General features: G+C 35.2%; 1 protein-coding gene across 5 annotated transcripts in view; it reads right to left on the bottom strand.

Moving 5' to 3' along the window:
* The window catches only part of LOC132161075 (gamma-aminobutyric acid receptor subunit gamma-3), a 140,219-nt gene that overhangs the window by 38,168 nt on the left and 79,920 nt on the right, over window positions 1-22,131 (bottom strand). For 3 of the 5 annotated variants that reach the window (XM_059570878.1, XM_059570874.1, XM_059570877.1), the window contains one exon: window positions 674-894. In XM_059570878.1, coding sequence (XP_059426861.1) covers window positions 674-894 — 221 coding nt within the window. Of the gene's footprint in view, window positions 1-673; window positions 895-18,534; window positions 18,628-20,121; window positions 20,160-22,131 lie in introns of those variants that run through there. The other 2 variants (XM_059570876.1, XM_059570875.1) reach the window with 2 other exon arrangements.

The raw sequence follows: 22,131 nt of genomic DNA, 5'->3' as shown, positions 1-22,131 counted from the left end.
TATATATATATATATATATATATATATATATATATATATATATATATATATATATAATAATTTAAAGTATTTAGCTTACTTAATAGTACTGATTAAAGTAAACAAAAATCACAAATACTACTTTTCAATCCGTTGCAAGAATCCAGAAACTAGACCACTGATGCTGACCTACTGTCTGCTTTATTATTAGATCCTGTTTTGCTAATATTTTTGTCTCTTTTACCTTTCATACAGCATTGTTATGATGACCTTGTCAAAAGCTTGTGGGATTTAAAAATTTCCTCTGGTGGCCTTATCAGGGTGATCCTTATTTGAATCGACTAGACTGACAATTGTTTGTTTTGTGCAACACAATATCCCTACATTTACTTTTTATCTAGTAAAGACAAAAAGTAGCAAACAAAAACATTTTCAATAAAGACACTGAAAATCAGGGACCCACTGTCACATTAACAGTAAAGAAATTTCAGTAAAGAAAATGCTTCTTGACTTTTTATGTCAAATGTCTTAGAAAACAATTCCAGAAGTATAGAAAGCAATTGAATGTTTTATTCAGCATAAACGATTTTGCTTCAGATATTTTTTCCCATAAGTGCTTAGTTTTATTAAAACACTTTGTATTTTTATTCATTTACTTTCAAAGTCAAATATCAGATTATTAAAAATGGCTTACCTCAAAGTGTAAAGTATTTTCCCATCATTCCATATTCTAAGGAGCTGATTTGGTGTAGTAATCCAATGTGAATCTGCACTCTTGGAATTTCTGAAGATAGTGTCTGGTAGCCAAATGAGTCCAACCATATTACTGTTCAAAGTCAATATTTTCATAGTGCTGTTATATCTGAGCCGGCTGTCTGTCCATGTCTGCGCAAATATTATGTCAATCTGGTACTCCTGTGAAAAAAAAAAAGTAATGTATCAAAGAAGATGTATAGACCAAGTAATATATTGCAGCTACAATAGTGGTCACTTCTGAACCATAAATACCTGTATATATAATATTGTTAATTTATATTGAATACAGTATATAACCCATTCGAATAAATACTGGAGTTAAGAGTCTTCTTTAGCACTCTTAATACAATCTCAGTGTGATTTATTCTTAAACTCCACAAAGTGGAAACAGAGCCTTACAGCAGCAGCCACAATTCATAGAATCAGCCCTTAAATTAATGCCAGAATTATTCAGTATTCAGTGATGAAGCGCTGCTGATCCCACTGTGGTTTGGATGGAGGTCAAAGTCAGCTTTAAGATACTTTAACAAGGATTATGAGGTTCTGGCACTGTAGAGGCTGGCAGCAGGAACCACAGGAATTTAATGTGGGGAGAGACACAATCACACCCTCATGGTCCACAAACTTTCAGGGATTTCTTTGGCTTTATACAGTAAGTCGTCCTAGCAGTTGTACAGATGCCCCCAAAGGCTGCTGGATACTTGCATACGTGGTTAAATATTCCATCTGACCCATGCAACCCATGATGGTTAAAAGCCATCTGATATTTCATATCATATATTTTCAGTAGTGTGTTTTAGGGGCAGGAGGTCTTGATTTGCTGTGCAGGAGACATTTACAGGATGGATCCTTTTAACACAGCAACAACAAAAAGCGAGTGAGGCCAGAGTTTGTTGAAAGCTCAACAGCTGTTTCATAAATGTTCTTTGCCATTACAGTCTGGATTAGCCACCAAAAAAGGGTAATTTTGAAATCATATCATATCATTTATACATTAATTATGCTACAGTGAATCCTATGCTTGAAAATAAATAAATAACATCCCCGGAGGTCATTTTTGTCAGATTTTACCTTTCAGAGCAAATGTTGATAATGGGTTTGCCTAATGGAGGATATGCATTTATTTTGCAGTCTCACTGAAAGTCATTTAGGTGTAAATGTTTCCTGGGTTGGTAAATATAACCATAATGCAGAATTTCTGACAGAACTTGAATGCAGAAGTTTGACAGGGTCTCTGAGGTGTAAGCGTCACTGCATCTTAAATGGAGCATAAATAGCTCAGAATCAATTTCCATTTCAAACATTTGCCACGATTAAAACTATTCTTTGGGAGCAGTCCAATCAAAATATGTGCCTATGCATTAGCGTGTGTATGTTAAAAAATTCCTCCTTTGCAGTGATTTGAGGTAGGAAGACTAATGGCCTCATTATCTATTCCAGCTTTGATGTTTGAATCTATCCCTATAAACGCCCAGCTAATTTACTCCAGCCATTTCAACAGGCCAGCCTTTATGTGCACTGACCCCACTAAAGTCTGCACAAACTTCCACACAGAGCTGATCAATGTGACCTGAACTAACTCAGTAAATGATCCATGAGCAAAATAAATCTGGGCATCTGTGCGCTGCATGACAGAGACTTCCTTAAAATGTCATTGTATTGTATACTAAACTCAGCGATGACTTTATATTGGTTTGAATACATTCAAAAAGAGCTCTTAATTCCTTAATGCTTTCAAACTGGGGTCAGCACTAGGGTTTGACTCCCCCAGGGGGTCAAAAGATGGCGGAATGTTTTACGGGAAAAAAATGTAAATAAAAATACAATAAATACATTAACATTTGAAATAATGTTAATATTCTGATATTTAGGGCCAATTTTACTTAATGGTAAATTAGCGTGAGAGCGCAATTCCAAAACAGCACCGTTGGATGTGGAAATTTCTGCAAGTGATTACTAACAAAGTACGAATTAAAGAACACAACATCTCATTTACATATCAACCAATGCAATATACCAAATGCTGTGCAAATTAGAGCAGTCACAAATAAAGAATAAAAAATAAATAAGCCACAGTTGTCACGTTTATGAACTTTTGGTTTCCTTATTTGGTCATCTTCCTTTTCTTGTTTTAGTTAAGTGATTGATCCTCACCTGTCCCCAGTTCCCTCATCACCTGTGTGTTTAAATACCTGGTCTGTTTAGTTCTCCCTTGTCCGTGATTATTATTGTGGTTTATCGTTGTTGATATATGTGACTTGTATGCTAAATGTTATCTTGTTAATATTGTCTGTATTCTTCGTTATCGTCAGTAAACTCCTCATTTATTCCTTATCCTCCTCTTGCCCTTTGTTTTACGTTTAGCACTACACCTCACCTGTAACAACAGTGTGTTGAAAAGAACCGAAGGTCTTTAAATGAAGGGCTACAAGAAGTTTTGATAGAGCTGGTATTGCATGCTCCTTCTTGAGTGTTTCAAGTCGTCATTTATTTCCTGAAGCAAATTAAAAATAACATGGCTTGGCAAACGATATTTTCTGATAATGTGTTCTTTCCAAATTAATGCGTGAGGAAAAATCTTCTCTCTTCTACCCTTCTCTCTGTTCTCTGTTGTGCCTCCGCCTAGCAACAATAATTGCAGCCATTTCATGCACAAAATAGTTTAAGATATGCTTTTTTTTGGGCTTTAAACAATGGCAAACATTTGAGTGCAAACATTAGTAAAACGTGTTGCATGATTTTTTGAATACTCTCCTCCTATAACTTTTGTGTTTAAAAGGGAAACTCCTACAAATGCATATTCAATAAGGTCAGGTGCAAAAATAACTGTCCAAGCCTTTTCAGCGCTAATTCTTCACTGCACATCTTTAGTAAAACTTGACAGTACTATTTTAATGCGAAAATATGGTTTGTGCTTGTGCAATTTTTCAGTCAAATTGGCCCTTAATATTTAATTACATTAAATATTGAGGTTCCTGTTGCTCAGTGGTAGAGCATTGTGTTAGCAGTGGGTTCAATTCCCCAGGAACACACATACTGGTAAAAAAAATATATATATATATGTATAGCCTGAATGCACTGTAAGTCGCTCTGGATAAAAGCGTCTGCTAAATGTAAAATGTAAATGTAATTCTACTTCCTTAAAGGAAACAGTCATGGGATTATTGTTGTATTCTTCATTTCTTATTTCTCTGTACATGTAGCGTAGATACTTTAAAGAAGAGTTTGTATTTGTACTGTATCTTTCTGCAGAGTTCCTCTTTGTGTTTGTTGCCTTCAGCTTGCTCACTGGGGGCTGATATTCTCTGTAAGGTGCTTTGGAACAGTATTTATTGTGAAAAATGCTATAAAATGATTCTCTTTGGGTATGTAATCTAACATTGCTCTAAGAGTTGATACAAAAAAGATGCACTGCCAACTTAATACATACTTAATTATTTTGGCTTTAGGACAATGTCAGGACAGCCAATTATTTTATATTGCAAAGAACATGTATTTTAATTAACATGGTTACTATTTCGCACATAGTACAAATGAGGTTATATTCATGAAAATCCATTTGAATAGCAAATATGGGAGTCTATAATTCATTATATTTTATGAATGAGGTGGATTATCAAAAACTTTGAAAACTCTGTCTTAGTTGCTTCTCCTCCGATCTAAACTGATTGTCCCACTTCATAATTAATGGTTCTGGTCACCCTCCATCCCCACATACCTGCACCGACCTGACTGTCGTTTGACCTTTTGTTATCTCTCCCCAAAGTTGGGTCTCTTCATTACAATACCAGTCTCATTTATCACAAGTCAGTGGGCATGAGAGCCGTCAGGCCATAAGTGTGACCTTTTGTTTTAGAAGCCAAAAGAACATCACTTCAGGTCTAATCGCCGTCCAAGTGAAAATGTGTTGAGCATCAGAATAAACAGAACTAATGTGAGGTGATTCCATTAAAACTGGAAAAAAAAACAATGCACAGATGGTAAACAATAGAGGGAGAGTCTGTTGGTTCAAAGATGCAATTAACTTTATGTACAATTAACTTTACTCTTTTGAGAAGAAAGATTATAAATGCTCCTGTATAACGAAATGTGTGCAAACATTTTCTTGTTGTTGAGCATTCCAGACTGTCACAGTCTGTGTGCTGCTAGACAATCTGTTATATTAATTAGGTTTTGGAGTGCTACTTCAAAGCTGCGGGCAAGCATCAAACACTGAAAAAAAGAATGAATGTTTTACAGTATTGAGTGTGCTCCCTAAATCACAAAGCTGATGCCGATGCGGGAGAGATTCACTGAAGAAGCTTTACTGGTGGGATAAACAAGAAATTACATGGCCAAAACATTAGCAAACATGACAAACACAAGAGAAAACACAGTTATTGTACTATGTTGTATATAAGTGGTGTATGCCATTGCAAAATGGATGGTGGAACATAGCAACAGGTTTGTTTGTGTCCCACTGGATGTCTTTATCGCAAAGCAAGCCCTCAAATACCTTACTAGGTTGCACATTTACTTTGGCAGTTTGTGGGTTTCCATTGAAAAATTTTTATTAACAGTCTGCCATAGTTTGATTCCACCAGACTTGTTTTTGTCTGGATAACCCGTCGGGAGTGGAGAATGCATATAAAATCAAGGTTCCTGCTTTGTGGTGGTACACTGCAATGGGAAGACTTATTTAATGAATAAGAAATGAAACAACTAATTTTCCCTTTCTTTAGAGGTCCTGACAGACACATTTATGTCAGTGGTTGTATGCCAGCACATTCATTAGCTGCAGGCTTTGTTGTAGGGGTTGATTCAAAGGATAATAACCATTGTGTACAATTGCATTTCAGTAGGAACGACTACTATTGCTACAGATCTACTATTGCTATGTGCTGTTATTATTTGAATTAAATGTCAATGCAAAATGTATGCCTTTTTCAAGGAATAATTCACCAGAAACTAAAAATTATATTATTTGCTGATCCTGATGTCTTTCCAGCAATGTCGGTATTCTGGTATTTTCCAGGGAACAACAGTAGACACCTATTTTTGCCAAACAACGTCACTACATAGTGACCACTGTGGTAAATTTATTGTGCTTTTTTTGTATGGCAAGAACTGTTACAATTCTTCTAAAATTCTACTTTGTGTTTCACAGAACAAATAACAGCATACTAGGTTTTGAATGATATGAGGATGAGAAAATAATGGTAGAACTTTCATTTTTGTGTGAACTCTTCTTCAGAATGGCTTCTTTTTTGTGTAGTCCCATAAAAGATTTTTTACTTTTTTTTATCAGAAATGACCACAGTTTACATCAGTATTGTTAGCCGTTATCCAAAATACATAACCACCCTAGCTTTGTCAGCTCTCAGAGAACATACATTTTGATGGCACTTTTCAACGAATAAGAATCTATTTTTATACAATAAAGTGTTGTAACCTCAAGAGACATGCGTTGCACTTGTGTACCCATCTCCTTAAAACTTTATTCCAAAATATTCTCTGGAAGTATTTCAGAGTGGAAATATTTTCATATGTAATTTCTGAAGGACTAGTAGGAATATCAACTCATTACAGTAAATTGTCTGGCCCAGACTCTTGTGAGTATGGAATCATTTTCTGCTCCGGTTCCTGTCGTGTCCACAAATGACCTGCATACAGATTAGTGATTTCCCTGAGCAGAGAGGCTCCCTCAGCTGTTGAGATCAGAATGAGTGAGTTAATTCCAACACGCCTGACAGGCACATTCACGCCATTTGTTATAATGACATCTCCCTGCTCCGCTGTCCCACACACACACACACACACACACACACACACACACACACACACACACACACACACACACACACACACACCTTGGATTTGTGTGTGAAAGCCACAAAGTATCAGATTCATCAGGCCTCTTCTCCTCCCATAGCTCTAATTAAATTCTTTGTGCCATTTATCATCTGAGAAAGAGAATATATAAATAAAGGCCTGTTGAATGACTGATAAAACAGGCCATGGCAGAGTTATGCAAGCTCTGGAACGTTTATGTCCAGAGGGATGGAATGGAGCAGCATTAAATGAATATGGCATTTAGCCATGACGGCCAAAGGGGAGCGGCCCACAGGAAATAGACCGCAGGGAGTCCAGGTCCGAGGTGGTCTAAATTGTTGCATGGAAGCACAGATTTTTTATTTTATTTTTTATCTTTGGAGCCAATTTTCATTAGGATATGCAAGTCTGTGTTACCTAACAGTATATAACAGTACATCAGATTAATTAAATGTATTTAAGAATTATATATAATATATATATATATATATATATATATATATATATATATATATATATATATAATGCATTTAATTATTAAATTAATTACATTAATTAAAAAGATGCTGAAATTTTAATGTAAAAAGAAAAAAATAAATAAATCTAGGCCCAAACAGCATCTTTCTCCATTGACAGCCATTCAAAAATACCCATTACTGAGTATACAGTAAGTGTTCAAATGAATGCAATTGTGTATTTATACATTTTATTTAGTTATAATGCAAACTAGGGATGCACAATACTGCATATTTGCTGTTTTCTAATAAAAATGTTTTGCCATTATTTAATCATACAAATTTCAAATACAAATTCCACAAAAAAGCCAAAATTATACATGCACTCTGCATGATATAATATTAAATTATGCTTGTTCGCCCATTGTAGAGATCAGTGTTCTATGCTGTATTAAAACATTACTTTATCTTTATGCAGATCAAAAAAATGAAAAATTCAAATAGAATAACCTCAATTCGAAGCAAATGTAAAGACCCAGCATTTACAGTATCTACAATAATGACGAGCAGTAAAAAAATTCTAAAACCAGAAAGGAAAGAATAAAGCATGCTTTATCAAAGCACAAACTCTGAAAAGGAATTGTACATTTGCACTATATATGGTATTTTATATATTTGTAATTCTGAAAACAGACATATAAATATAGAAACTATTACTAGCATTTAGCTCATCTTAACATTGCAAATTAGTATTACAAAGTAAATTAGTTAAATTCCATTAAAAACAGCATAAAGACATTTCATTTATTCAGCAACTACTTCTGTTGCTGAGAAATTAGTTAAGGAAATAATGTATTTTTGGGAGGCTTGAGTAAACTCTTTAGAATAGTCAGTGGAAAAGTTCTGTTTCCAACTGAGCTGCAGATCTGTTTTACATCTCCTGAGGACACCATGGGCTCTAAGAAACTGCATTTATATTACAGAGTCAACAAAACTGTAAAGTGGTAACTTTAAACCACTGAGAACCAGTGCTAATATAATATGTAACATTTCCTCAAATTCTGAAAGCATCAGCAACACATTACAATGTGCAATGGCTTTTGATTCCTAAGGTGTTAAGTTGCATTTGTTAGTTTGACTAAGAATGGTTTTAAAATATTTGTATTGGATTAGTTATAGTGTGCCTTTTGTCTCTTTTTGTAGATATTAACTGCCACATTCATTTATATCCCTAAAAGATGTTGTCCTCTCGAAGGAAGGCAGACACTTTTGATCCTCTCGAGACAATGCTTATTAAGACTAAGCATCCCCTTAGCCTAATAATGATGTTTGTGTCCTCATTGAAACTCTGAGAATTTACCTCCTGGTGAAAGTCTCTAGTTAAAGACATTCTCTGTTAGATTTTTATCCAATTAAAATAAAGTAGGATGACCTTGTGATCATTTTGAATTTCAGAAACAAGCCTGTTTTCCTCACTCTGGTTATTGTTTGCTACCTCTCATATGAAACTTTTACAATGAATCCGGGACTGGAGCAATCGAGCTTCAAAAAAGATTGCAAAACCCCAATGCAAGAACCATAGAAGTGGTTCAAATGACTTGTGTGCTATATTGCAAATCCTACTAGTCAGAAGATGTGAGGGACATACTGAATTGTAGGTCATTTGAGTCAGTAAGAATTTATCTGATCTGCGTGTCTGATTTGTGAATAAATAGATTAGTTTTGTGAATTTAATTCATTGAAAAGATCAAATTCAAAAGAACAATTAGTTCATGAATCAGACATCACAACTTTTTAAACTTAATTTGGTCTTTTTATCACACAAAGCTATTTTATGGCTTCAAAAGACTTTGAATATAGTATGAGTTAAAATAACCTCTTTTATGGTGCTTTTTTGTGTCGTTTTGTAGCTTGAAAGCCCCAGTCCTCATTCACTTTCATTATACAGATTTGTTTCCAGGATATTCTTCAAAAATGGCATGAAGATGAGTGAATAATGAAAGGACTTTCATTTTTGGGTGAACTGTATCTTAACTTAAGACTCGGAGAAGACACAAAGTAGTTGTGAACAGCTCTGCACCGAAAGAAGCAAGTTTACTAGGAATTCCTTCTTGGAGAAAACTCATTTCAGATTCATGTACTTTCCAGTGAAGTGAAAAAGTGCTTACACTGCTTTTTACTCCAATTCATTCTTCACCCCTCCCTCAGTCCTCCATATATACTCCTTTCATACCATTCCCCTTCCTGTCTCACCTCCCCTCACAGCTTCTCCTCGCGCTTGCACATGCTCATTCACATTCTCCACGTCACTTTCTCCTCTGTCCGTACCCATCTCAAGCACTCACCTTTCCACCACTTTGTTCCTCCCTCTCTTTCTCCCTCCGCCCCTCTCTTCATTACATCATTTCATCCCTCTCAGTGATCAAAATCACCATCTAACTCAGGTGCTTACCTGGTACTTCAATACTCAAACCCTCCATTTCACACCCTCTCGAAAGAGAAATAGAGGCTGTGATGGTCTCCAGCAGACAGGCGTTAAAAGTGGCAGTTTTCTCAGACCATCTTAGCCCACCCAGACCAAGTGACAGATAAGTGGGCTGCTGACATGTGGAGAAATGTTGGCAGTGCTCATGATTATGCCACAGAAGTCTGCAGGGTCAACCTCATCCCCTGAAAGAGGGCTGCATATGTTCACTGGCAGAGCTGGAGGCATGTGCTGCTGCCCTCATTATAGACACCCCAGGGTTATTTTATCGATGGGAACTACAGGGTTTTCCAGCATTACTGAAATAGCTAAATAGGTTACGGCTCTAAGCTAGAGGCATATCCATGAACTCTATCTAAACATCCCATGCCGCTTTCTTTATCTTTCAGATATTTAAAATCACCCTGCTGAGTTCACATATATAAAATGCATCATACCTCTGTGCAGTGCTGTTAATATCATGCAGTAACTACCCTGAAGCCGCATATAAATGTTAACACATTTGCCCTAACATCACAACCCTGCTCTTTATGATGCATCCTGACAGGCTAACTCGAGTTATATTTGCCTTAATGCACATAAAGTGCTATATATATATATTTTATTTTTATTTTTATATTATTAGTATTTTAGATTTAGGGGGTAATTACTTATTCACATAGTGCCAGGCAAGTTTAGACTGCTTTTTACCCATAATAAACACTGTTGGGAACGTTACTTTAAAAAAGTAATTATAGTTACTCACTACTTGTTCCAAAAAGTAACTGAGTTAGTAACTGAATTACTCTATAATAAAAGTAACTCGTTACCAGGGAAAGTAACTATTTGCGTTACTGTAAAAAAAAAAAAAAAAAAAAAGTTGCTAAATGTCAAAGAATTTGTTTTTTTTTTTTTTAGCAGTTTTCACAAGTCAGTTGAAATAAGTAGAACAGACAGGTGTTCGTACATAACTTTCGAGATTTATTGGACGTCAACAGACAGCAAGAGTTTTATCCTGCACTCTTTGTAAGAAAAGTGTTTTTGGCCACTAGCTTTGTAGATGCGTGTGTCACACATTACATGTACACATTACATGCATGAAGTAGTGCTTATATCTCCACCTTGAAAATGCCAACTTTTCATCGGATTGCTCCTGACTCGCCATTTCTGCTGCTGCTGCGAATCTCTGTGTAGCTGTTACGTGTGTGTGACTGTGTGTGTTTGGTGCCGCTGGCGCGTGTGTGTAAAAACACTGGCTCTGCCTTAGCCAATCATAATCGCTTATCTCGTTATTAACCCAACTACTCACTTGCTGTGTGAGCCAGGGGTGCGTTCGGATTGCATATTAAATCAATGCATAGTAACGCACCGCATTTAACGTTCAGTAACGTTAACGGCGTTGTAACGACGGGAAAAGTAATTAGTTAGATTACCCCGTTACTGAAAAAATAACGTCGTTACCTAACGCCGTTCTTTTAAACGCCGTTATTCCAAACACTGATAATAAATAAAATCTTAATTTAAAAACTGCATTTTGTTTTGTTTGTTGTTTGATGATTTGAATCATTTAAGTGTGAAAAAACATAAAAAACAAACAAAACAAAAACAGGAAGGGGTATAAACCTTTTCACAGCACAGTATATATATAGTCACACTTTATTTTAAGATCCATTTTTCACTATTAACAAACCATTTACTTCGACTTTTGCCTCTGTAAATTCCTAATTTGCTGCTTATTAATAGTTAGTATGATAGTTGTTACGTTTAGGTATTGGGTAGGATTAGGGATGTAGAATATGTGGTAACACTTTAGAATAGGTAACACCTATTAGTTGCTTATTAGCATGAATATTACTAGAATATTAGCCATGTATTAGTGCTAATTAAGAACATATTAATGCCTTATTCTACTTATTCTACATCCTAATCTTACCCAATACCTAAACCTAACATCTACCTTACTAACTATTAATAAGCAGCAAATTAAGAAATTATTGAAAGAAATAGTTAACAAATGTAAACTAATCTTAAGTGTTACCAAATATGTTCAAGCACAATATGTGCTTCATACTGTACTAATAAACAGTACTAATAAACAGCCAATATGTTAATAATAGTCATTCTAATAAGCAACTAGTTAATAGTGAGAATTGTATATGTATATATGCCAAGTTCTGTCATTAAACTCCAGACGGCACAGGCTGATGGGTCCTAAACTATTTGGCACAAGATGATTGGTTCTTGTTGCATACACAGCCAATAAGCTTGCTGCTTTACATTTAATTGACTGGTTAGCATGACATTAATTATATTTCTTTTTTACCCTATACATATCTCAACTAGTGATAATAATGTCAAGGTCCTGGGTTCAGTTCCCTGTGAATACACTTTAATCTAGTCCATATAAAGCTAGTCAATGCATTCTATTTATACAAGAAGTGTGTTTAAAATGTTTCCATAAAAGTGTTAGATAAGCAAAAAGGTCACCACTAACCTTAAGTCAGAGAATGACACTTTAATAAAAAAGATAATATCAAGAAAGACATCCAAATACCACAACAAGAACACACACATACACACTCTGGAGGTAGTTTATCATTAACAGACCATTAAATCATCAGCAAGCGGTCAAACATATTAAACAACTCAATATATTAAGCTGCCATAATAATTTATGATGCAACCTAAAGCCTGTAATTATGTTGGGGAAGCTTGAAACTACAAGCTATTTAGATTTTACACATGCACAGACATTTTGAGGGGCAGTGACAAAAGGGAAAAGTGGAAAAAAGGCCTGGTTAAGACACAAAGTAGTTAACTACACAACAGGTACTAATTCTTTAAGGGAACAATATCTTAAAATGGGGGTGATAAATATGGCAGGAAAATCATGATTCATGAATTCATAACAATTCTTTGTCATGTCATGTTTGTTTTTCTAATTTGCAGGTTTGTCTGAGCAGTACAGCCAAATTTCCCTAATGGCAGACATTTAGACAAAGTGGGCTGAATTAAAAATCTTAGTAATTATTATATCTTAGTTATTACAAATAATAAGAAATATCCACATTACCAATACACATAATATGCAAATAAAACAAACAGTGCTTTATTTTTCAGTTACAATATATGAAATTAGCAGTATCATTCAAGAAATTGAATGAACAAATAAAACATTTAAATAAAACATTATATACACTTCACTGTATAAATTATATTTTTATTATTATTATAGCAACTGTATTAAAGTTCTTCAGTTAAGAAAAGTGAAATATTTTTTTAATCCCTTTAATATTACATTTACATTTACATTTATTCACTTAGCTGACGCTTTTATCCAAAGCGACTTACAATTGCCACATATGTCAGAGGTCGCACACCTCTGGAGCAACTAGGGGTTAAGTGTCTTGCTCAGGGACAAATTGGTGTCTCACAGTGGATTCGAACCCGGGTCTCTCACACCAAAGACATGTGTCTTATCCACTGGGCTAGCACCACCCCATATTAATAAAACAACAAAACACAAAGAGGAAAAATCTGTCATCATTTACTCACTGTCAAGTTGTTTTAAACCTGAATGAGTTTCTTTGTTGTGTTGAGCATAAAAGTTATTTTGAAGAATGTGGGTAACCAACCAGTTTGCTAACGTTAAACCATTAATTGACTGCAGGATAGTCCAACAACATATTTTCATGTCTGATCAGAGTGATAAATACTATAGACATCGAGGGGGGGGGGGGCTAGTCCCCTTAATAATCCCTATTTTTTCTCAAATGTGTGTGTGTATATTACGTGTGTCTCTATCTACAATAAGTGAGTTTACTTACTACAAAAACAGTGATTTTATCCTCTCATTGCTGGAAAATATAATGTAGAGATTCAGAATTGAAACTATTTTAATAATACAGTTCTCGGCGTTGACAAGTTTGTCCTGGACCAACATTACTGTCCAAAAATATAGGTTTATCCCAATCCATACCCCTAAACCTAACCCTACCCATAATTAAGCCTAAAATCAGTGAGAAATTATAGCTGATTAACAATCCTGATTGTAAGACTAAAACAGATATTCCTAAAAAGTTATATCTCAATTTTGACTGGTTAATTGGAATGTTGTTCCAGGATCAACAAGGATGTTGATCCAGGAACATGTTGTACTTGGTGAAATCACACTCACCATCGTAGTGGTGTCCCATCTCTTAAGGCAATATTTCCACCCCTACCTCTTGACACTCTGTTTCTAGAGAGGCTTAGGGGTAGGTGATTGATGGATAACGTTAAAGAACATTTAAAATATATATATATATACATACTGTAGCATTCACATGCTCCTTGGATGCTCTCATTTCCTCAGTTGTGCTTCCCCTATTCTAAGGCTAATAAATGTGTTTCACGATCTGGGTCATTATTTATTACAAAACAATATTTAATACAAAACCACACATAATGTTTCTACTGTAACTTATGTCTGTCAATCACTTTGATATTTAGTTCAAATGTGTGAATCAACTGAGTGCTGTCTGTCACGGTCTTTAATCAGTTCTGTGAATGACTGTATGATATGCAACATGCACACAATGTTTATATTAAATATACAATTTTCAAATGAAAATAGCAACATGTTCATATGTGTTAAGGGCTAAAGTTTTGCTGGAGGAAACAGCTGTGGTGTGATGAGGGTTGAACGCAGCAAAATATTTACAGTAGATGGGAAACCGATTGCTCCTTCGTTACCTTTTGTAAACTGTATTTATGACAAAGAGCTGCACAGATACAGATATTATAACAATCTATCGATAAACACACAACTTGTGTCCTCTGTTTCTGTTTGAGTCCATTGGGTAATGGGTACATACTGTAGGTTTCGGTACCCAACCCTAGACATAACTGTGTTTATATGCAAACCATTTTGTGTTTTTGAAAGTATTAGCGCAATCAGACGTGGAATATAACTCCAAAACAAATCCCAGTAATCTGGTGCTGCTTGACAGGCTTTTTAGTGTGTGCGCTTCAGGTTTTCGTGCTACCCCTACACCCCTATCTTAAAGTATACTTATACATTATAATTTCTAATTTAATGACAGCTGCATTTCTGTGGCATAAAAACAAAAGTTTTTTAAATGAATTTAATTGCGGTAAAACTAAATTCAACCTTAAACTGACTTACAGCCTAATTTATATAAACTAAAAAGCAGAGAATCTGTCAATGGTTTTTGAATTTGTTAATCGAATGGATGAATCACTAGAATGAATCAGACACTTACTGGCTTCATACGAGAGAGGACCGTTTAGAAAAGAGCATCAGAAAAGTGCCTTGGGTCACGCAGCTCTGTAGTTTTTTGCAAAGTGCAGGTTGACATTAAAAAGAAAGTGAAACATTTTGTCATGCAACTTGTTAGAAAATGTAACTGAAAAAGCTTCACTAAAATAGAGAAGTTAAGTTAGAGTCACTTTTTTATGCACTTTTGGTTAATGCCCAACACATCTATCTGGCCTGTCTTTGTTACCACGGAATTAGATTAATAAATACATTTTATAAATCCTAATGTTGTTAGAGAATGGCCTGAATACCTTGTTAGCAGTCCATCTGTGCTGCAATTTTTTAATTTATAATTAGCTTCTATCACTTTTGGAATGCAGTGAACAAGAATAGGAATTACATCCACAGAGGAATGTTCTGGTCCTGCATCTAACTTTCCCATCATCATGTCCTGTGCTCTTTGATAGTTTCCCATACTAAACTGATTTATTGCAGCGGCAGATTACATACGAAAGGCACTTATCCCCCTCCTTGTTGCATTGTTCAGAAGGAAATTAAATAGGAGTATGGCAGTGACCACAAAAAATTGGGGGCACACAAGGTTAAACAGACAACCGCACATGCACAAATAGATTTGCTGTTGTAAAAATCAGAAAACACAGATCCTCATGACTAGTGGGCCATATTCAGTCTGACTTTTGTTTATATGCATAGCATTTTTCTATTATCCCTGCTCTAGTTGTTTTATGTCATGTCAGCCTCTAATGCTAAAATTCATGGCGAGAACTGGGTAAAATTGGCTTAAAACGTGAATAAATGTTTAAAAGAGGAGACAAACTGGGTAAAAAGTTACATACAGAAAGCTACATATACTTTGCTTATGTGTCTTTGAGATAAAATTCTGTTTTCCTGTTGACACTGTACTAAACATCCTTTGGGGAGACTTCTGAAAAAACAGCTGTCTGACAACATTGAAAGCGGCTCAATAAAATGTTTTAACAGTCAAAGGAGGATTACATGAGCAGCGAGATGCTGTTTCCTAATCCTTCAAAAAATTTGAGAGTCTAGTATGATTTCCTATGTAAATAATATTTAAACCATGAAATAATACAGTACAGTCAGAGGGTCAATATTGCAAAAATTTGCTCAGACAGAGTGATTTTAAAGGGTATCATCCTTTTTAAGGATCTCACGTGTTAAATGGCAACTTACCAAATATATTATTAAATGGCCATGAAATAATGCTATAGGGGAGTAATAGACTATGTGAGAAAAACAACAAACACAAATATATGAAACTAGAGTAGTACTATGCAGGAAGCACTATTGCCAGGGGCAAATTTGACCATAAATTGGCACGATCAACTTGTAATATCATAAATCAAAGCAGTAATTCAAAATACTAGGAAACACTTGATGGATATAACAGGAAATATGATGGATTACTACATATGCTGCATGACTTCGAGTGGGAAATTTACTAAAATGGAAGGTCAATCAATTCTCTAAGGGTCACCAATTTGCAACTCATTTGGGCCTGAATGGCTCACATCTACAGCGAAGTTAATTTAAAAATGTTCTGCATATGAATATCGAGTTAAACTTCAAGCTACCTCATTATTCCAAACAAACGAGCAGGACTGCATGCCCAATGACATCACTACATCGTTGTTGTGCTACTTCATCAGACTCGAGCTGAATTTGCATCTCCATGTGGCAGGTGCACAAGCGCAGCTTTGTTATGGAACCTGCTTTGATCTTCAGCCACATCCTACGTCATCACATGCCGTGTGCTACTGTAACCTGTAAGCCTGCTTTCAAACAGCAAAACTGTGTCTTTATTGCATTGTCTGTACAACAGCAATGTTGGGGGTTTGAACAGATACCGTTTAAGGCAAGATCAAAGGTAATACGGTTCTAGCGTTCACACTCTGCTTGTAAGACTGAGAGTTTTGGGACTTACCAACAGCTCTGGGATGTTTTCTTTTTATTATTTGATCATGTCCGCTACCATTATGCTGTTTTTTGAGTACTTGTGATGCTAAATGTTTATTTTCTTTTATCACATTGTTTTCGCTATGTCACAACTCAACAGACTTCACCAACTTTACTGTTAAAAATGTGGGAAAAAGTTTCTAGGGCAGTCTTGCTGAATCAGCTAGCTGCACCTAAGCCTGCAGAGAGGACCCACAAGGGAACACTTCTCATGACCTTCTCAACCCGAAATGTACTGAAATAGCCAGATGTGGAAATTTGTTAATGTTTGCATCCTTTGCTGCTGTATAATAGTGGCGTGTATATTAATCCCATGCCTGAGATAAAACGAGCTCTGCTGTCCTTAGAGAGATGCTTCTATTTCATATCCTTTTTCCATATATTTTGTGTGTTCAGTTCTAGATTAATGACCCACTTTCTTCAGCACAGTTCAGTGATTTTCAACCAAACTCACCTTGTTTGTTTGGGCACTTTTAGAACACAAATTTTTAATAAGCATACATGCAGTGCCCTACAAAAGTTTGGAAACACCCTACAGTAGGTTTCATGGACAATATAAGCATAAATAAATGATTTAGGCTGATCTTGTTGGCATAAATGCACAACTTGATTTTCTTGACTTCAAGAAAACGCCAAAATATGTTACAGTTAAACATGCCTCTTTGGTAACCATGATGCTGATAATAGGATTACAGGTTTCTTTTGTGATGATTATAAGGTTAGACATCATGATTGCTTTACTGTTTGATTGCCAGTTAAGATTTATTTACTTATTTAGCTCTAGTATATTTCTCTGTTCTCAATTTATTGAATTATTTATTTTTCACTTACTGCAATAGTTTGAGTCCCTTATGAATAAACAGTTTACAACCGTTCAGATCGCAACCAAATAACACTTAAAATACAAATTTAAATGCAATCAAGACAAACTGGGCCTCATTTATAAACCTAACAAAATGAGGACAGTTTCGAGCGCACAAATAAACTTATGACAGAGCTCACGTGTTACTCACAAAACATTCACATGCAGCCAATCCTATCATATGAATGATCATATGTTGATAAATGTGGCGGCTAAAAACAGAAGCTTTGGCCCTAGAATTTACAACACTGAGAAATGTAACTTGGCAAACAAGAGGAAGTATTCTCACTGTAGCATGTTCTTGGCTTTTTTGTATTCTGCTTTTGCATTGTGAACAAGTCAACAGACACTTTGTTCGATATAATTAACCAATATTGATAAGTAATTCAGTAGCACAACTTGTATTGTCTACATTGAATTAATTGCTTCTGCTTTATTATTCTCATTTCTAAGTCACTTTGGATAAAAGTGTCTGCTAAATTAATAAATGTATATGTAAATGTGAAGTGAGAGAAACTCCTTGCTACAGGCAAAAATCACAAAACAACCTGCTCATGGGCTGTTTTTGCAGGCATGCTTAAAATAATTGTATTCAGTGCCATTTTCTTCACTTCTAACACATATGAGCATCTTTTTGCTGTGAGAATATCTATACAACAGGGAAACACAACAAACTAGGTTTTGTTGTTGTTCATCTGTCAAAATGATAAAATATCTGTCAAAATATCTCAGTGTTTTAAAATGTGTTAAATGACAGAAAATGCATGGCCAACCTCAATTTTAGGGAGGTCAGTTCATTTGGATCTTTTCAATCACACTGGAGTCGAACTAGAATACAAAGTGCAAATACAATCCAGAAAAAGAATATGGGATACGAACCTGATAACATAAACATACAGCACACAGCAATACACAACATTCTTATAAGCCACTTTCTTTAGAAAGCATTTACCTGTGTATACATATCAAGTAGTTTTGCAATATACCAGTGTGATTTGCATGACATGGGGTGTCTCTGCATCAGCGTACGCATGGGAGATGACGGGGGCTGGTGACAGATAATAGACAATTTGATTTGTAAGGGAAAATGTCATTTGTGATAAGCAGGCCAATTTGTCACACGAAGAAGCGCAGAAAGAGCATAAGAGTGATGAAAAGCTCCCAAAGGGATCAATACACTTTAAAAACAGGGACATCTATATAGAGACCAGTCTCTCTTATCCCTGTATCAGTGAAGATACATATTGCTCGGCTGTGTCAATCGGCACATCAGGCAACCAGTGAATGTGCAGGTGGAAATCAAACTGTCTGCTGGGCTAAAACAGAAAAGCTGTGGCACAGGTAATTAATAAAAGTAATTATATACTGACCTTGGATTGCAATAATCATTGGATGGTTTACGGTGTAATGAAGTGAACTGAATTATGATGAGTTTCGAAGGCTTGTTGAGTTGTACTAGGTGCATTCATATGCTCATGGAATGATAATGGTGTTTTGTTAAGCGCTCCTCATATTCAGAGTCATCGTACAGCTGCAACTATCAGCCCACGTTTGTATTTCCACGTAAAGAGGAATAAAAACAATTATATTCAGTGCGCTCCCACAGATGACGTATTAACCTGATTATTGAGACATTTTTCATCTATACATAAGACATTAGATACTTTTTAAGTAAGTCAGTGCCTCTGTCTTTAGTAAGGGGAATCTTTCCTCAAATTACTGGTTGAAAGAATATACCTTTTTTCCAGGTATTAATAGAATATGTGGTATATAGCTAATTTACACATAAAATAAAGAAGAACTTACAATGGAAGCCATTTTTATCCATCTTAAAGCAATTTTAAGCTATCATAAATTTATCCAGTTTTTATCCTCACGACTGGCAACATTTATGACAAGCCCATAGAGCTATTCTGTTATATCGACAAAAACAACAAAAAAACTTTAGCATGCTCTTTATATTTTCCATTTAATTACATAATGCCTTTCTTCTATTCAAGTTCCTTCTGGCATCAGAAGTGTCTGAAAAGATAAGTAGGGATCCCGGCCATTATCTCTAGTTTGTAAACGAGTGTACAACTCATAAATCAATGAATTATGTAAAAAAACACAATGGGTAGCTGCCAAAGGCCTACTAATAACATAATTCTTTTGCCTTCATTAGTTCTTTTCAGGGATCCTGCAGTGAAACAAATGAATTTCCAAAAGAGCAAATATTCAATGTTGAATGTCAACATAATAAAATGAGGTCGATATAAAGATAACCAGTAATTAAAATATACTTTGATAAATACTGTTTAAAGTTTTGGATGTAGTTTAGCAAGTCACACGGCAGGCAACTGTTTATATTAGGTATTAATCTATTTTGACACATTGTTTCCAACAGCTAAGACTCCCGCAAGCATCTCCACACTAATATGTAAAAACTTTGTTTATGTTTATTAATGAAGCATAAGCACTCTGCAAAACTCAATACACAAACACGGAAGTAGTTCCGCATAAACATTACACATTTAATTAAGAAGTTATTCTAACTTACAGGCTTAAAAATGTTGTCCCGTTCTCTGTTTACTTCCTGTTGGGGTCCTGATTAGCATTAGTATCCCCAAGAGGTTGCCCATTCATAAATAGATTGAGCCCATAGACCACAGTAATTGGTGACTTATATATATATATATATATATATATATATATTACAAATTTAAGTCTTATTTTTAAATAGACTTAAATTATATAATGTCATTTTTAAATGAAATTAAAAAATATAAATTAAAAAAATTAAGAATTATATATATATATATATAGAGAGAGAGAGAGTGAGAGAGAGAGAGAGAGAGAGAGAGAGAGAGAGAGAGAGAGAGAGATTTTTTCCCCCTCCTAAAAGGACAGTACATATGCATGTCATTTCAAGTGTCTCAGTTTTCAATTAGTATTCCTTTAAAAGTGACCAAACAAGGGGCTAAAATGGAGAGGCAAGAACAAAAATGTTCAAGGGGGCATTTTTTCTCTGACTCATCTGATTTGTTCTCCAATTATTTATCTTCATACGCAGGTACAGTGTCATGATGCCATGTCTAATTCAACTCACATTAGTCAGTCATGTAGCTCTTATGACTTCAGATGCACTGCAAGTTCACATCACTCCAATGTGCGATAGAGTTTCAGCTCTTGTTATTTGAATAATTGCATTAAGATCACTGTAATGCTCTGACAAAAGGGAAAAGCAAGAATGAGACATGTAAGAGGTTGATATGCTCGGCTAATGCTTTCATACTTGCCCTTAATGTTCTCCCTAAAGCTTCTTCACAAATTAACTGATATCCATGGAAATGGAGAAAGAGCAGTGTGTCAGCATTTATCACAATGGAGATGAAATCAGTGAGATGAATTTAAGACCAGCTGTTCATCAGTGAGAAGTCTGACTGAAGTTTAATGAAAGATCATCTGACTAAACTAACCACTACTTTAGGCACTTATCAAAGCCAGACAATAAGCAAAAAAAAAAAAAAGAAAGAAAGAAAGAAAGAAAGAAAGAACACAACAAATCCTTGCATAAATGCTTATGCACTTTCAGATTTATTGAAGAATAGTTAACGCTGAAAATGTACTTACCCTGCAGGCAATTCAAGATGCAGATGAGTTTGTTTCTTCAGAACAATCTTGGAACAAATTTGGAGAAATGACATAACTTGTTCACTAATATCCTCTGCAATACATGGGTGCCGTCAAAATAAGTACAAACAGATGATAAAAATTACAATAATCCACAAGTAATCCACACATCTCCAGTCCATCAAATAATGTATTGTTAAGCAAAAAGCTTCATGTTTAAAAGAAACAAACCCATCAATCGTTTTAAATTCTAACCATCACCTCTGGCCAAAATATAGTCCATAATAGCACTTCATCCAGCGACAAGTCCATCCCCTGTTGTCCTTTCACATTAAACTCCACCAACATATTTCAACATATTTCAGCGCTGGACTGTACAGTTAGTATATGCTTGTAAACACTGATTGATCTGTGCATATTTCTATTCTGATTCAGACGAGAGGACTTTTTCACCGAAGAAAGCAATATTATAGATAGAGGACTATTAGGATATTTAACCCTCTATGGTTTGAAGTCAAAACATACAAACATGCAGCTTTTCAATTTACAAGACAAGTTAACTGATCACTGATTACTTGTGGATTACAGTGATGATTTCATCAGTGATGTTTTTGAACTCTCATTCTGACGGCACCCATTCACTGCAGATGATCCAGTAGTGAGCAAATGATGTAGAGTATTGCTAAATTTCTCCAAATCTGTTTTGATGATGAAACAAACTGATATACATTTTATAAGGCCTGAGTGTGTATAAATGTCAAGCAAATTTTCAATTCTGGGTGAACTATTCCCTATATAAGCCTATATCATATATAGCCCAACTTATCATCATGACTGATGATAGCTGAGGCATTGCATACAGTAGCTGTTAAACAATCTTCATTTTTAATATTTCAAGTGGAATAAACGTATAAGTGCCACTTTATCGTCTACCAAT

The sequence above is a fragment of the Carassius carassius genome, chromosome 17, assembly GCF_963082965.1.
Source record: "Carassius carassius chromosome 17, fCarCar2.1, whole genome shotgun sequence".
NCBI classification, from domain to species: domain Eukaryota; kingdom Metazoa; phylum Chordata; class Actinopteri; order Cypriniformes; family Cyprinidae; genus Carassius; species Carassius carassius.
Note: the sequence above shows the minus strand (reverse complement) of the source record. Positions and strands in the feature narration are given on the sequence as shown.